We start from the raw sequence: 16,267 nt of genomic DNA, 5'->3' as shown, positions 1-16,267 counted from the left end.
ACCCTAGAGGAACATCTCATCCTCCCCTTAATACAAAAAAAAACACAATATTTAAAAGGTTCTCCTCCCTTTCCTCAAACCAGCTTGTGTTGGAATCTATTGACAACACTTAGCAGCAGTAAGTGAAAAATTCTTGAAATTCTTGTCTTGAAATGTTGCTCGCGGTTCTTTGTGATCCGCTTGTGGACGAGCCTCGTTAATGACATGTACACAAGTGATACAGATTCATGTAGATCATTCTGATTCTACGTTTCTGACCAGAATGTCATGTACTCGACCGTGCAACCTGTGAGACATACGGGCGAATTGTAATAAATAATTGTTGTAAATGTATCAATTTATGCAGGATTTGTCCTGCATTGTTAAGAGCCAGTGATGCGGGACTATTTCATACATTATCATTAATTTTTAATTTCAGTGAAGGAAACTCAGGCATTGTGAGTATTTTATTTACTATTCAGAATAGTTGCTACGACAAAAGGTTACAAGGGTAATGCCCTTGAGCATCTTCAGCAGCGGAGATTCACACAGAGAGAGACACATGAATAGAGGAACAGCTGTTTGTTCCTCTGGACTCCCACACACAGACACATGGAAACTGTGAGCACAGCCACCGCCTTCCCCACAACAACATCAGGGCCTGAAGAAGACGAGGCATTCATCATGCAGCAGAATGATGATATTCACAAACTTTTCCTGCGCTGCCAGGACAAGGGTCAAATCTTTCCCCCCGTGGAGTCAATTCAAGAAGTCAAATTCAGGCAAAGCTGAGGGGCGGACTGAGTCATTGCATTGTGTAACGTTAGTTTGAGCTGCTTCAAAATTCCCCCTTGATTGTGAACCAACATGCAGCCAAAAAGTAGTCTGTCTGCTGTGGTTAACTTAATAACAGACCACACGACTGGGACATTACCAAGAGTGGAAATGCATTAAGGAGGTGATGACTGACTCAAGTCAACACATCCTTCCACCTTTCTCTTGAAGTCGAGTCAAGGCGACTTTATTGTCAACGCTGACATATGCAGGACGTATAGAGGATACAAGAGTTGCTTTTCTCAGACACACAATCCTAGCTTTCAAACATATAGGAATAAAAGTAAATTACAAGAAACTACAACAAATTGTGTTAAAGTGAACTAAAGAAGGGGGAGCTGGTCAACTATACCAGGCACAGATGAAGACCACAAACTCAGTTTTTAGACTATACAGTGAAACCTGTTGCCCTGGTAATCATTTATACATGGTCAAAGCAGAGACATAAAAAAAACACTACTTGTAGTGTTTAATTGTGATGTTTATTCTAAGGCTTATTTGAGATCTTTAGTTAAAAACGACTTCAATGAGCTCTCCTGCTTCCACGCCACACACACACACACACACACACACACACACACACACACACACACACACACACACACACACACACAGCAGGTGAGTTGAATGTGTTGTTGTTAACAACATGTGTATTTCGTAAACTAGGATGCCCTTCAAAACGCCCAGATTTTTATATTACTACTACTATTTTATGCATCATACTACTTGTTTGCGCCTCGTTCCTTATCCTTATCCTAATTAGAGCATAGATCTGGCCCAAAGTAATCCAGTCCAAACCGACCTGAGCACGTGCACGTTCTCCCCAGCCCGTCTCATTAACTGTATTAATGGGCCTTAGCCCGAATTTGTTTGAATGACAGAAAAATGTTTAGATGAGATCTTAATGAGCACAACACAAAAGCACATGTTATATCAAAAACAGCATATTTAAAAGGATCCCTAAAACGAACAGTTTTTACAAACTCATTTTCAGTGCTGTTTCTAAGCGCTGATCTTTCAGTGTGAGTCTATCTGTACACTAAGCTGTTGATCTCATGTGTTCGGTGTCTCAGGCTGGCTTTCTGACTCTCCGCCTGGTTCCGACCTGCCTTCTGCATTTCCCCTTCTGATAATTAATACAGACTGACTCCCTGTTGCCAAACCTGCTGCTCTGGACCACGTCCCCTTTGCGCTGCTACTGGGTAACGTTACCATGTGTTGAACTTCAGTGTGAGCGTGTCCTGTGATCCTAATCACCAAAGAAAGTCTGTCTCATATCACTTTAGTGCAGCCCAGGACTGACTGCTGTACATGTAGAGCCAGTGTGTCCCCTGCCTTTAATATGAAAAGAAGCACATAATGAAAATACACTGTCACAGGCGTGATGCTCAAGGCCGACCCTGAATCATGCTAGGCAGACTTTTGGAGTGTATTTCCACGATCAGCAACATCTTGTCCCTGATAAGGCTGTGACCACACATACAGACTGCTTCCGGGGTCGGATGTGCTGCTAAGTGTTTCCTTTAAGTGGCTACACCTGCAGTGAGGCACATGCACACATAAGACAATAAGGGGCTTGAGACAAAGCACAACAATTAATTTGTCCACCTTCAAAATAAAAGCACTAGATGTCATACAAGTGGAAATTGAAGTTCAAAGAGCCGAGAAGTAAATACATAACGGATGCAGTGTGTGCAGCGAGCATCTGAAGCTGCGCAATCAACACTATATCTAACGCTCCAGTGCTTTTAGGATACGCTGTTAGACTGGATAATGCACATAATACTACAGTACAGTTTGTTCATTCAGTTTGAGATGTCAATATCTGTCACAGCAACTCCGTGCTGTTAGAGCTGTGCAGCATGTACAAATCTGCAGGGATTTTTTATAGCTGAGGCTGTACTATGGAAACTTGAGGATGAGTCAAGGTATCTGTCATCATCTCATAGACTCCTGAGTGTAAATCAGGTAGGAAGACTTGTCACGTCTCTCTCTGGGAAACGCAAGCAATACATGGGAATCTGTGCTATAGAAGCATGTTCAGAGGCAGAGCTATCCTGACAGCCTGCTGACATCATAAAGCTGGAAGCGGACAGCTAACTTTTCTTGCCAAGGTATACCTCCAACCTCGAGGTGACTTTCCTCACGAGCGGAAAAAGTCGCTGGCAGTGTTTCAGGAAGAGAATGGCGTGTTGTTTTAAACAACTTGTAGATACATGACAAACCAACAGTGCTTGGAAATGCCATGGCCTTTTAAATCACTGCACTGCATTGCCAGAACATTTTTTTTCCTATATTCATGGGTGTGCGTAACAAAGGGTGGCCATAAATTTGATTGACTTGTTTGATATTGTCATTGGGATCATGTACAGCAATGTGCTGACTTGTGTCTGGACTGTTCCATTACCAATCACAACTCTGCTTTGTCATTCATAAATTCAGTGACTTACCAGAGGACCTGGCTCTCCTTTTGGGCCAGGGAAACCACCTTCATAGTCATAGAAGTAGTCCGGGTCCTCGTATCCATAATCATATCCTGCCAAGTCTGCGTCATCGTAGCTGCCGTCCAGGTTGTGATGTTCTGAGCTGTCCACCTGATTCTCCCGGTACAAAGTGGTCCCATTGGCTCTGAAAGGAGTCTCCAGGAGCTGATGAGTCTTTTGGGGCTCCAAGCGAGACTCTCCGGAGCTGGTGACGGAGTTGTTCCTGAGTCCTTCCTTCAATAGGCTTTGCCTGACTGGGGAAATCAGGCCTGGCAGGGTAGTCCCGGGAGAGTCTAGGCTCTCAGAGACGCTGTCTTCCTCCGTGCTGTTTTCAGAGTGATCAGTATCTCCCTGGGGGCTTCTCTCTTTTGCCAGATTATTTTTGAAAGCAGGGATAGTGGTGATAGTTGTGCTATAGCTGAGATCCCGATCTGCTGCCCCACTCAGGGTGCTTAAGGCGGGGCTGTCGGGCTGGGTCGAGGATGTGGTGGAGTGGGCGAGGGTATCCAATGTGGAAATGTGGCTCTGGTCCCCCAAATGAAGTTGTAGTGATGGGCTCGGAGTGGAAAACTGTTTGATTGAACTGCCCGGGGACTCTTTGAAAGTTGTTGTGGCTTTTATAGGGGTATGATGGGTAGCTGCTACTCCAACAGGGGACTTTGTCAATGGGTCAGAAGGGGGGTCATTTGCCTCAATATCCAAACCAGGATGTGGTAAAGGCAACCGGTAAGTGTCGGCCTGCCGGCACTGTGTTCTAAGGTAGCTGCAGAAGTGGGCAGCAGCTTGAGCTGAGGGGTAGATATCTAGTTGGCAGACTCGACCGTAGAATGGCGCCGCTCTGGAGTTCATCCTACCCAGAGTGAAAACACCCCCAGACTCCCCCAGGGTCTGAGACCGCCCCAGGGTTTGCTCCCGCTGCTGCACCGCCCCGCATTCTGCAAAGAAAGACACTGAGCGTGCACGAACGCCAACAGCAAAAGGGTGCTGACGCCCGTCCTGCCAATTGTAGTTGAAGTAGACGGGGGCCTGTTCTGCAGTGTACACCACCACTCTGCGTGGCAGCAGCTGAATTCCAAAGCGCAGCCTGTCCCTTCCATCTTTGACACTAAAAAGAAAAGCATTGTTTGCTCGCCAGGAGCTCAAGCTAACCACAACAGAAAATTCCTCCCCAATCTCAGGCGGGAAAAGACCGCCTGCAGGAGCCTCATAGAGGGAGTTTGAGTCGAGTAATACCCCATATCCAGAAACAGCAGGATTCAAAGGGGAGTGAGCTGTGGTGTGAGCAGGCGAGGGTGAGCTTGTCCTCTTGTCTTGATAGTCTGTCCCGCTTTGAGCAGTAAGCCCCAATCGAGAGAGGATATCCACTCCTGCAGAAAAGAAGAGACAAAGGTAAGGGTCACAAGATATCACAGAGCAAGGCTTTGGCTAAGTAGGTCCTGAAAAAAAACCCACATAAAAACAGGCCCAGTGGTCTAAGCTGCTCACCTCAGTCTAGATAGTCTTAATACATGGAGTCACTATCACAATATCTGAGGCTGTTTTGGAATTAAAATGTAGTAAGCCAGTATTTACTGTGACTAAAGTTTGAACTCACAGTGAGTCTGTAAACTGCACAGCGCCTTGTACTGAAATAATGAATGATGGCGCATCATGAGACAGGTAGTAAGAAGGTCCAGTAGGCTGAACAGTTTTAAACTTTATGCCCGATAAAGGCCAAGTTAAAGTGCGACTAGGAAGCTTCAACTTCTTCAGTTTTCTCTGTCTCTCTCTTACTGCATTTTCTGTAAAAAAAAAAAAAAAAGTAAAACTACATTTAAAACTACCTGATAAATAAAGGAAATGAAAAAAGCTACAAACTGAAATTAAGGGTGTTTGCAAAAAAAATCATCAAATTAGATTGATTTTACGGCCACGTCTAGAATTTAAAATGAAAAATGTAATATTCTGGTTCTCTAAGAAGAATTTTAGACAACACTTGATCATCTTGTAGTCATAAGAGCAATAAATGTGATTCATAGGAACTGTCTTTGAATTCGTATTCAATGAAAGCAAGTGTTCTGTGTGACAAAAAAGATTATTTTCATTGATATTGTTGGGATGAGTAAAAACAAAATCAATTCATCAATGCATTGAAATATATTTTGCCAAATCAATATTGATTCAGAAAATCCTGATCAGGATTATTTCCGTTGTGATGGCGCCTCAGTCCAGTGGGGGCACTGTGGGTGCTGCCATATTGTAATTTGCATTTCACAGAGGCTCCACTTGACTAAACAATGTCTGTAAAACACATGTTAGAGTCAGTTTGTTCTAAATCAATAATAATAATGCACACATTATTATTTAACAAATATCAGACGGTACTGTAATAAATTATTTTGGTTATTTCTGACATCTATGCATATTACTGAATTGATATTGAAGCCTATTGATAAAAATATCAAAACAAACAAAGAATCTAAATAGCATTAAATTGTGAAGTTCTTAATACCCAGCCTTAATACATATTCTGTGGGTATATGCTTCTCCTTTAATTGCCTTAAATGTGTAACTGTGATTTTGCTGACACAGTCACTAAAGACCACCATACGGTGCATGAGGTATTTCAAGGTGCTTTCTGCAGCTCCCTGCACAGTGTTAACAATGATTCAATCCTCTCACATGACTAATTTTACTCAGGAAAGATGTGTCATTGCTCTTAATGGCCAAAACATGTGGTCCGTTACATAATCTTCACATCCTCGTGTTTACAGAAAAAGTCAGTGGTCAAATATTATTCTGTCTCCCCATGATGGTGTTGATAGTCTTTGTTTTTCTCTTGGAGTTTGTACCGGAGAGACAGCTGTGGCCCAGATGAGTGAGGAGACTAGAGAAAAAGGATGGGGCCAAACTAGGATACAGGAAACCTGTTCACAAAGGCCTTTTGAATCAATCTGCCAACAAGATTCACTGGAGCAGCTTTACTCAAAAAAGGTACTGTAATACTTTTCCAACGCCCACAAGTTATTATTCACAGCAGGCACCGCAGGACAGTCGCTGCAGATGGTAACAGAAAACAATCAAAACTACCTCTTAAATATGACAAAAGACAAATTAGGCCAGCTGACACATTCTGCAATTTTAAACATGTTAAATCCAATCAGGTCAGTCGTTTTAGAAGCTGACCAGACATGTGTGTCCATGAGGAAAGAGATGCACAGATTTAAAAAAAAAAAAGTCTGAGTATCTGAAAGCGTCCTGGGAGCAATAACAAATACTAAGAGCAGGCTAGTCTTCACAGCCTGTGTGTATTTGAGTGCATGCGTGTGTGAGATCTAAGTTCTGGGAAAATTTGAGGTAATTTTAATCCAGAGACAACGCCTTCCTTTGAAAGTGACATGTGCGTCGACAAATCCAACTCTAAAAGTGGGGATAGGTTATAGGGTATTACTCATAATGCATGATTTGAATAATGCAATGGCAAAAAAACAATCAAATTGACAAGATTTGTGCAAGGTTATCAAGATTTGTAGTCAGATGATGCTTTCAAAGCTGCCTCTTACTCCCAATTTAACCCAATGAAATCATAGTTAGCGTCTAAAGAAGAGGATTTCTACACTGTCAGAAAAAAGAAAACAGTTGAGGTCCTTTTTGTTCTCTAAGGTACAACTGCTGGTAATGTACCCCCCAAGGATATTAGTTGATCCATATGTCACTTGTACCTTGCACATGTATCTTTTCTGGGTTCAAAGGATACATATAAGTTCCAAAATGATCAAGGGTCCATCGCTGTACCATTTTTTTTATTTTTTTATTTTTTTTAAATAGGGGTCCAATGACAATATGAGACTGTCAGTGTAGTAGTATGACATGGCATTAAATCAGGTAAAGACTTCACAGACAAGCAACTTTAAAGAGCAAGTTTATACACTTCACTTCATCCAAGAGTGTAATGTAATAATACAGAAGAGACAGGTAACTCAAAAGGTAATCTACTCAGCTGGTATAGGGGAGTGGTACCTTCAGAGCGAAGAGGAGTGAGTGTAAGTTAGAGCCAAGAGAGAAGTGTGTTAACAGAAATAATACATACAGTAGATCCTCCTGGGTGTGGTTTTGTAAAGGGGTTTTAGTCCTATGTCTCAGCTATCTGTATGTGCTGATCTCAGCATGCACTGAGATGTACCTTGACATTTTTAGCCTGAGGTAATGTCAGCACAGATTTCAATTAACCTGTCTCATATATGAAGACAAGCTGCTCTAGAACTCAGTGTGCATTCCCCCCCCCCCCCCCCCCCCTCCCTCAACTACAGATATGTGGAGGGAGGATATATGTAAATAAGGAGGACAATGGACGCTGTGAACAGGTCAGTAGAATACGCACACTTTAAGATTTGAACACTTGCGGGAAGTTCAGTTCATCATGACGCCAACTTTAAACTTAATATGCTGACACTATGTTATACTTCTGGCAGCAGTGCAGTGCTATGTCATTTATAAAATATCCTCCTACTTAACACAGAGAGAGCAGCCTACTGATTCAAACCTAATCACAGATTTCTTTCGATCATTTTTGACAGCGTTCTTTCTTGCTGAGTAAGGCGAGTTTTTTCTAGGAAGTCATATCTGGAGGAATAGATTCAACTAATTCCTGCTGACTCAGAAAAGCCCCAGTGAAATAAAGCTCCTCTGCTATCCATTATCAACTACTTATCTCTGATCTCCTCGACTTCAACACCTCTTACGTTTTTAAGTTATGCGAGTTTGCGCCAAGAAACCGGGTGGATATCACCGTATCACCAGTCTCTGGCCAACTGAGCCACAGTTGTCAATACCTATTTAAGAATTTGACTAAGACGTCCTCTTCCTCTTTCCTAGAGTGCTGTGTTAAGCGTGTACTTCACATTATGCTTACATGTGACATAATCAGAGCGCTGAGAGCACTGAGAGGGGGAAAAGACGGGTAAGACAGAGGTAAGCAATGACGCTTGAGACAGAGGCTATTTTTTTGCTGCTTATTCCTGCCTGCTGTGGCCTGGGGTGCAAGAGCAGACATGTTGCAGGAGAAGGTTAAAAAATGAGGAGACGAGCAAAGAGAGATAAAGACTTGTTTGCAGCCACTGTCCACATCTATACTTTCCACAAAACTATAAAAAAAAAATCACCTTTGAATTGCTTTTCTCAAAGTTTTGAACTTTAGATTCTGGACTGACCATTTTAAGTAATGCTGCAAAAGTGAGTAGAGACAAGAAAACATTTATATTTTCATTTCATTGTACAGTGTTCCCCTTTGTTATTTTCTTTTGTATTATATATTTGCTTTAATACACTGTATAGCTTCTGTACAGTTTATTTTAATTTACTTAGCTGTTACTACAACTTATTATAATTTTTTTTATTTGTACTTTTCTACTCTTTTTTTTTTATAATGCTATTCTATTTCATATATAATTTAAACTTTTTTGTAGAAGCTGACTCAGGGAGAAACGCACAAAAATTCCAATGTACCTGTACTGTCCTGTACCTGTGCAAATGGCAACAAACATCTATTCTATTCTAAGCCTCACAATATGGAGCGCTTCCCTGAACATTATAAGTACTTCTCCAATTCAGTTTCTTGCTAATACCAGATCTGACACCTATACTCTTTCCCAGAATGAAATATCCACATACATGCAGTTGAATATAGAAAGAAAGGTCTTATAATGAAGAGTAACTAAGATGTGCATGTTTGAGTTAATGAGTTGGAGGTGTGTTGTTGTTACCTTGTGCTAGGTATTCTCCTTCTGCAGAGAGTGCTGCTGAGCATACTGACAGGAGCAGGATAAAGTTCCACCTGGAGGGACACACAAACACAACGACAACATTTACATGACGTATGAACAGAAGTGGTGTAGGAAACGTACACAATCAGACGGCAGCAGTAGCACTCTAAGGGGACTTGGGTCGGGAACCGGAGGGTCGCCGGCTCAAGTCCCGGTGCTCCCAGCTGTTTTGCAGCCCCCCTCACTCTAACATCTCTCCATTAGTGCACGTCCATAGGATCCTGTTTGTGCATGTGTGTGTATTCAGCCTATGTGTGTGTGTGTGTGTGTGTGTGTGTGTGTGTGTGTGTGTGTGTGTGTAGCATGTCTCAACAACAGAGAGTCAAATTGAATTTCCCCTCACAGGATTCATAAATATATCTTCTTCTTTAATCCAATCCATGATGGCAGGTCTGAGCTTGAGTTAAGTAAAGCTCTTTACCATTCAGCATCAACAAACACAAAATGTAGTTTGAATTTGCTGAGATAAAAGGACTGTGTGTCTTCATGCATCACTTGTCAGAAGGTTAAGACAGAATATCCCTCTTGTTTTAATGGATTTGTCCAAATGTCCTATAATTACACTGGATTGAAGTAAGTTCTTGAAGCATTTCAATACAGAAACCAAAGCGCATGAAAAGGGAACCTGACTCCTTTGTTTACAAAGGCATACTACTCTGACATTTTAATGTCTGAAAATATAGTCATGCAGGGAGTCTTTTGTCATGTTTTATTGTTGCAGAATATGATAGATTTAGTCTCGAAGGCATAGGTGCTCAAAAAACGATTTAATGCTGTTTGTGCAAGCATTTGTCCCTTGAGCTTGTGCTGCAAAGAGGAGAGAAAAAAAGCCTAAGAACTAAGATTACAACAGACAAGTGTTACATCTGACTTTAACTGGTGAGTTACATTCAAAGCTCTTCTAAAGACTTGTTAACCATGAGTTGTTGTCTTTTTAATAAGATAATGATCAACTTCCATGTTCTGATAAATATCAGCACATGTCAGATATCATGTAGTTTATGAAAACAGATCATGGTAAGACATGATCAGGATCAGAAAAGCTGTATCTGTAATATATTACATCATCTCACCAACCAAAGTCAGACAAAAGGAAAGCACAACATCAGGATTGTCAGGCCATCAACACACGTGTCTGTTTACCACTAATATATTCCCCTTGTTATCATAATGTTCATTGTGATTCATGTGACTTTAATCCTTTGACCCTCACTGACCCCACCTCTAGATGGCACTGCCCACCATGGAGCTTGATACTTCATCATGTACTTTGTGCAATCAGTAAAAGGTCAAACAAGTGGAAAAGGAACTCTGAGCAGTGTGCAACCATCATTTTAAATGATAATTGTACTTCCTCATTCAGAATGGATTGTCATGTACAGATTCTATTAACACCAGTTTTAAAAGCGTTACATGTGCAGTATCACAAAGTCTAACATAACTGTTCTTTTATTCTGATGTTGCACTCATCTGTCTTTAATTCAGAACAAATCATCTCCACTTCAATCATAAATAAAAGATACTTTGACAATTGGTAGCTTAAACTTAGTTTAGTTGTAAATAGAGATGCACCGATCCAATTCCAATACATATGTACCGTTACCAATGCAGATTCCGATATTTTTTTATTATCATAACTAATAATGTTATTGTTGTTGTTGGTAGTATGTGTGAGGCTACACAAAGCTGTAGTAATCCCAGCATTGCATTGCATTGTGCAGGCTTCACATACAAACAGGAAGCAGCAACAGCTGTCAGGTTTTCAAATGAAATGTTTTAAACTGAAGTGTATGAACTGTGCTTTTGATCATTTCGAAGGATCATCTGAACGTCGTCATGGAGACGATTAAAGGACACTTCTAACAGTTCAGTCTGAATGTCTTCAAAGTGACACTGTAGAGCTGAGAATGTTTTAAGTGCCAGACCATATTTCTTGATCTGTGATGTTGATCGGCACCGTCAGTCCGATATCCTATTAGTAATTACGTCAATGTTGGAGCCAATACCAATATTAGATCGGATCGGTCCCACCTCTAGTTGTAAAAGGATGCAAATGCAGAGGGATCACAAAGACCACCGTGTAACCCTACAACTTCTAACTTTATTCGTTTTAAGGTGACATTTTTGATTTGCGTCACTAAAACTACAGAACAGTAGCAGACCATGTTGTTATACAGTCCCAACAGCCTTTGTGACTGTCCTAAAAAAATATAATATGCAACATTGAGACATGAAAAAAGGTGTGTTTTAAAACCACAGATGTGCCAATATAAATGTCACACCATACTTGACCCTTGGCATATTGAGTGGGTCACATGTTGCTAAAATAAGATGTAAGATCAATGAAAATGCTTTAGATGGATTTGTTAGTTTGGATATAGTTGGCAAATACAGAGGAGCATGATAAAGCTGTTCTTGCTTCATGTCTTGAACATCAAACCAATCATGACTTGCAAAAAGTGATTTATGAATACTTTGAGTGTGTGGAAAAAAATCGGCATCCAAACTGAATATTATTAGATTGACTGATTTTCTTTAGTCCAACCGCTAACAGTAGTTGTACGTCATTCCGCCTCCAACTTTAACCTGCAACATACTTTACAGAGCATTCATCATGTACAGCTTCAAAGCATACTCTGTACCTTTGAACCGAATCAATCACATGGACAGCCCTGTACACAGTAACAGCTGCTGACACAATGTGAAGTGGCTTCTGCTGGGATGATTTTCAACACAGTGTGATGGTGCAAAAAAAAAAAAAAAAAGAAAGACTGGAGGAGACAGTAGTACTGCTATGTTAATATGCAGTTATGTAATACTGCCAGAAAGAGAACTATCAATCACAGGCTGCTGCGACACCTTAAGCCTTCAGGGATTGTTATATGTGAGTGTGATGAGACAAACATCTCTCCTTCATTGCCTTTGAGGACCAGATTTAACCCAGCAGCGAGGCAGACTGGTGTTCATGTTTGAGGGACCACTGCAGGCCCGTTAGCCATGTTTGTTTTCCCGGAAGGAGACTTTAGCGGGAGACAGAGAATGAGAAAAGAGAGAGAGGAGAGGGAGAAGGGAAAAGATTGACTCCAAGTGGAAACATGATGAGCAGTTTCTGTCACCTGTTCCCCATCGAGAAAGTGGTGTGACATTCCTGAGGCGGGAACACTGACAGATCCCCAGAGCAGGGAAAAGGCAATAGAGGAAAACAAAGATGTGGGGGTGGGTGGGGGGGGTATGATTACAATGATTCATCTGTTGCAAAAGGATAAAAACTGACATTTATAAACCCAATGGGTAGCTGGTTCTGCTTAAAAGTTGGCCGGGTTTAAAAGTAGACCAAAAAAGAAAAAAAAACTAAATATAACACTTAACATTCCCTGTTGGAGTGTTGAGTGGGGCCATCTGATGCCGATTCAGACATCTTTTTTTCTGCCTGTCTGTCACACAGTCTCCCTGTTCAGGCTATTTTAAGGCACCTCTGAGACTCAGGTCATTGCATTAGCACATGTACAATGACATCAAAACAAGTGGTGGATGTTTTCTGGCACCTTAACTTCAGCATCATTTGGTAAACTTTAAGCATCTTATGAGGTTTTTTTTTTTAAGAGTCATTTTCTCATAAAGAGTTTATCTAGTCTATGCTTTATGCAAAGCAGCCAGTGTCATTGTTTCTTTATTAAATCCTGTGGTAAATCCCAGTCTAAGTGACAGCACACATGCTTCCCAGTCCTTGCAGTTAATGGAAAAGACTGCTGAAGGCAGGACAAAGCTCCCCAAACACTGCTCTGTTGACTAAGGGAAATACCACTATGTGGGGAGTGGGTGTCATGTCAGGACTATAAATAATCACAAGTTTAAAAACTCCCCTCTGCAATGAATCATTCCAGCAGAAACACATCTCGCAGTTCTCCCCTCGAAAATTAGCTTGGATCCCTAACAATGGTTCATTCAAGTGAGGAGAAGGCTGAGAGGCGAATGGAGAGCGGTCCATTTGGTTTGGCAACTAGGAGCAGAGTCACTTAGGTTCTGTTTACAATCCTCATAAGGAAAGGGAAACTATTTTCTCAGGGTCATCATTGATGTCAATCAGGGGGCGACTTTTTGTGAACAGTGGCTTTTCCCACTTTGTCTGTGTTTTCCATGTCTCATTTTGCAGGCCACTTACCAAATCCATTAGCGACAAAGCATGCAAAGCTGTCAATCTACCTCAACAGGCCTGAAATGTTTAACACTAGGGGCAATATAGACAACAGAATGGTAACAAATTGAGTCAAATCCTGATCCTTGTTAAGGTTTAAACTTAATCTAGATACTTACTCATTTTAGATACTTTTTGACAGCACGTTTTTTAAAGTGGATATAACAACTATCGATGTTTTTTTTGTCATATTTTCACTCAAAACCTGCCGCAACCTAAAGAAACAGAGCCCTGTGAAAATTGATCAACCATGATGTCAATGTCACTGTCCCAAGAGAATTCCAATTGTCCAATTTAGACAGTGTTCAGGAGTTTGTCTGCAATGTTTGTTCGTTTCAAAACAAGAAATTATCCAATATTGACTCCAAATTTCTTGTTGCCATGGGATCGAAACAGGTGTCAATATTGTTTGACTTTCTCTAGAATCATATCTTTGTTTAAAATCCTGGTATCGTGACAGCCCACTGCTGAAAGGTACTCTGCTTTTTAAGGACATGCGAGACAATCGAAACATACCCAATGGGAGTCACCTTGAACGACCTGATCCATGACAATGAGTAGACTGTTTCTGCCTCCAGAATATCCCAACACCTCAGAGAAGTACTCCACATAGTTTTTCGGAAAATTGAGGTTTATGGATCTTGACCTTGGATTGTTAGTCAAACCTCCGCTGTTACATGCCCCATTTGTAAAAAAAAAATATATATATTGAATATATTAGACATTAATCATAATATTTATAATATATTCAGTCGGTCCCTCAAGGTTAGACGCAGTAAAACACCCACGTACACACACATTGTGAGTTCTCTCAATGGAAACATCTGACTCTCTTGCTAATCAGGTGTTCCGTTTCTGCATGCTTCGCTTCTCCATCTCATTCAAAACATTCCTGGATGTGAACAAGTAGCTGATCCACCGCCAATATCTGCTCCTACAGTCCTGGCTGTGTTTCAGCTGTAACACCTGTGTCCTCATTATAATTACTTCATTATGGAAGCGCTAAGTGTCTCCCCCTCATATCCAAATGGCCATCAGCAAAAAATGAGGAGGTCAACAAGCCTCCAGCTTTCAATTGCCTGCTAGACGGTCCCCTGTGGCCAAGTATGAAATTATCTTTGCAAACCACCTCAAGGAATTGGTGAATACAAATGTAACTCTAAATACAAGATCAGTATCTCGGAATGCTTTTTCTTTGTCAAAGAGCCGAGCGTGCAGCATGTTTGTGCTCCCTCAGGAGGGTGACTGGAGTCAAGAGGTCACTGCAGACAAGAGTAAAGATTGACTTAGTCCACAAGACAACGAGCAGACAAAGGGCTGTGAGTAAACTTCCACAGGTCTTTATTGGTTTGCCCTTTTCCTGTTGCAGAGAACCCGCAGATGTTAGGAGGGTCAGAAGCAGTCACTCACAATGACGGGCCAAAATACCTTCAGCCAGGCACCGGGGTGTAGAGAAGGTGGATATACTGCAGCATGAAGGTGGGCAGAATGTGATCCCGACATGCATCTCCTCTAAGAGAAATCAAGGGTTACAGTTGAGATAAGTGTTACCAATCACCTGAAACAATCAAACCATTTAATGTTCACAGATCATCAGAGAACACTAAAGGCCCAGTTCACACACATTTTTACACCATTCTTTTCACCTTCATGCTATTGGCAGTTTTTATGATTTATTTATTTTTTTACATTGGGCATAAAACAGTGGAAGTGTTCAGGCCAAGGTCTTTTTTTTTTATCATACACTTTGAAGTTAAGTTTTTTTAATTGTGTGTGAAATGAATAATTAAGTACCAAAGATAACTTTCTGTTGTTATCTCCATTTTGAGGTTCAACTTATAACCTATAGTGGTTAAGTTGCGCCCCATGTGCGGAGGCTGTAGTCCTTTAAGCCAGCGACCCGGGTTCAAATCCGGCCTGTGGCACATTTTCCGCTTGTCTTCCCCACTCTCTCTCTCTCCCCGATTTCCTACTTTATCCACTGTATATGCAAATAAAGGCTAAAAAGCCTAGAAATAAATACCAAAACAAAACATGTATATCTTCATTTTATACCACTGGGAAAGGATTCAACTGATGTAATTACTCTTTGAACTAATAACTGCCATCAATGAGTCAAAGTTAAATATCGAAATGTGATGCCTCCAAAGTGGCTCTTCGACTAGAATACATAGAAAACAAAACAAGGGATGAAAGTTCAAAAGTAGAGCCCGACTGATTAATCTACCAGCTTATAATATCGGCACGATATGAACATATCCAACGACTATCGGTGTCTGCAAACTTTATCGCAGATATGAGCTGATATTACTAGATTTATTCACCAGTCAAATAGCTTCATTTAAGTATCATTGTATTACTGTCAAGGGGTGATGCGCATCGATGTGCAGTTACTTTCCAGTTATATTTATCTATCTCTACAGATCGAACATAGAGCTAAGAAAAATATCGGCCGACACACCGGTATCTGATTTTTGTCTCTTCCTAATATCGAAATCGGTATCGACCCCAAATCTTATATCGGTCAGGCCCTAATAAAAAGCAATGACTAAGTTTGATGTCTTGGGACTTTATGTACTGTCAGCAAGATATAGAGAAAAGAAGCATCCAGATGTGGTCAGTCAAATACAAATGTAATATTGTAGAGTCACTATCCAGGAGGATCCATGTCGCATTGCCAGTCTGAGTGTTGTTTTTGTCTTTGTTATTGTACTAAGAGCAATGCAGGAGCAACAGTCTTGCAGTATGTAAACTTAAAGATTCTCAAAATGACTCTTCAGTGCTCACTGAACACTGAATTCAGAAGCTACATTTTTGAAATCAGAGTTTTTTACACTGTTTTTCGAGAGACACAGGATTCAGGAAAGAGCTCTGAGCTGACCTGCTGCTTGCTTGTTTGACCTCACTATGCTTGTTTTTAGGTTCAGAGTTCTTATAGTGTCCTTTGTTTTAGAGATTTGTATCCAAAGCTTATT

At 41.0% G+C, this 16,267-nt stretch overlaps 1 protein-coding gene across 1 annotated transcript in view; it reads right to left on the bottom strand.

Moving 5' to 3' along the window:
* LOC109983837 (collagen alpha-1(XXIV) chain) overlaps positions 1-16,267 on the bottom strand; it is a 94,062-nt gene that overhangs the window by 75,272 nt on the left and 2,523 nt on the right. Inside the window, exons 2-3 of the mRNA XM_065955646.1 lie at positions 9,038-9,108; positions 3,264-4,663 (exon numbers count right to left, since the gene is read on the bottom strand). Coding sequence (XP_065811718.1) covers positions 3,264-4,663; positions 9,038-9,108 — 1,471 coding nt within the window. The remainder of the gene's footprint in view (positions 1-3,263; positions 4,664-9,037; positions 9,109-16,267) is intronic.

Source organism: Labrus bergylta, chromosome 6, assembly GCF_963930695.1.
Source record: "Labrus bergylta chromosome 6, fLabBer1.1, whole genome shotgun sequence".
NCBI lineage: Eukaryota > Metazoa > Chordata > Actinopteri > Labriformes > Labridae > Labrus > Labrus bergylta.
This window is presented reverse-complemented; position numbering and strand designations above follow the sequence as displayed.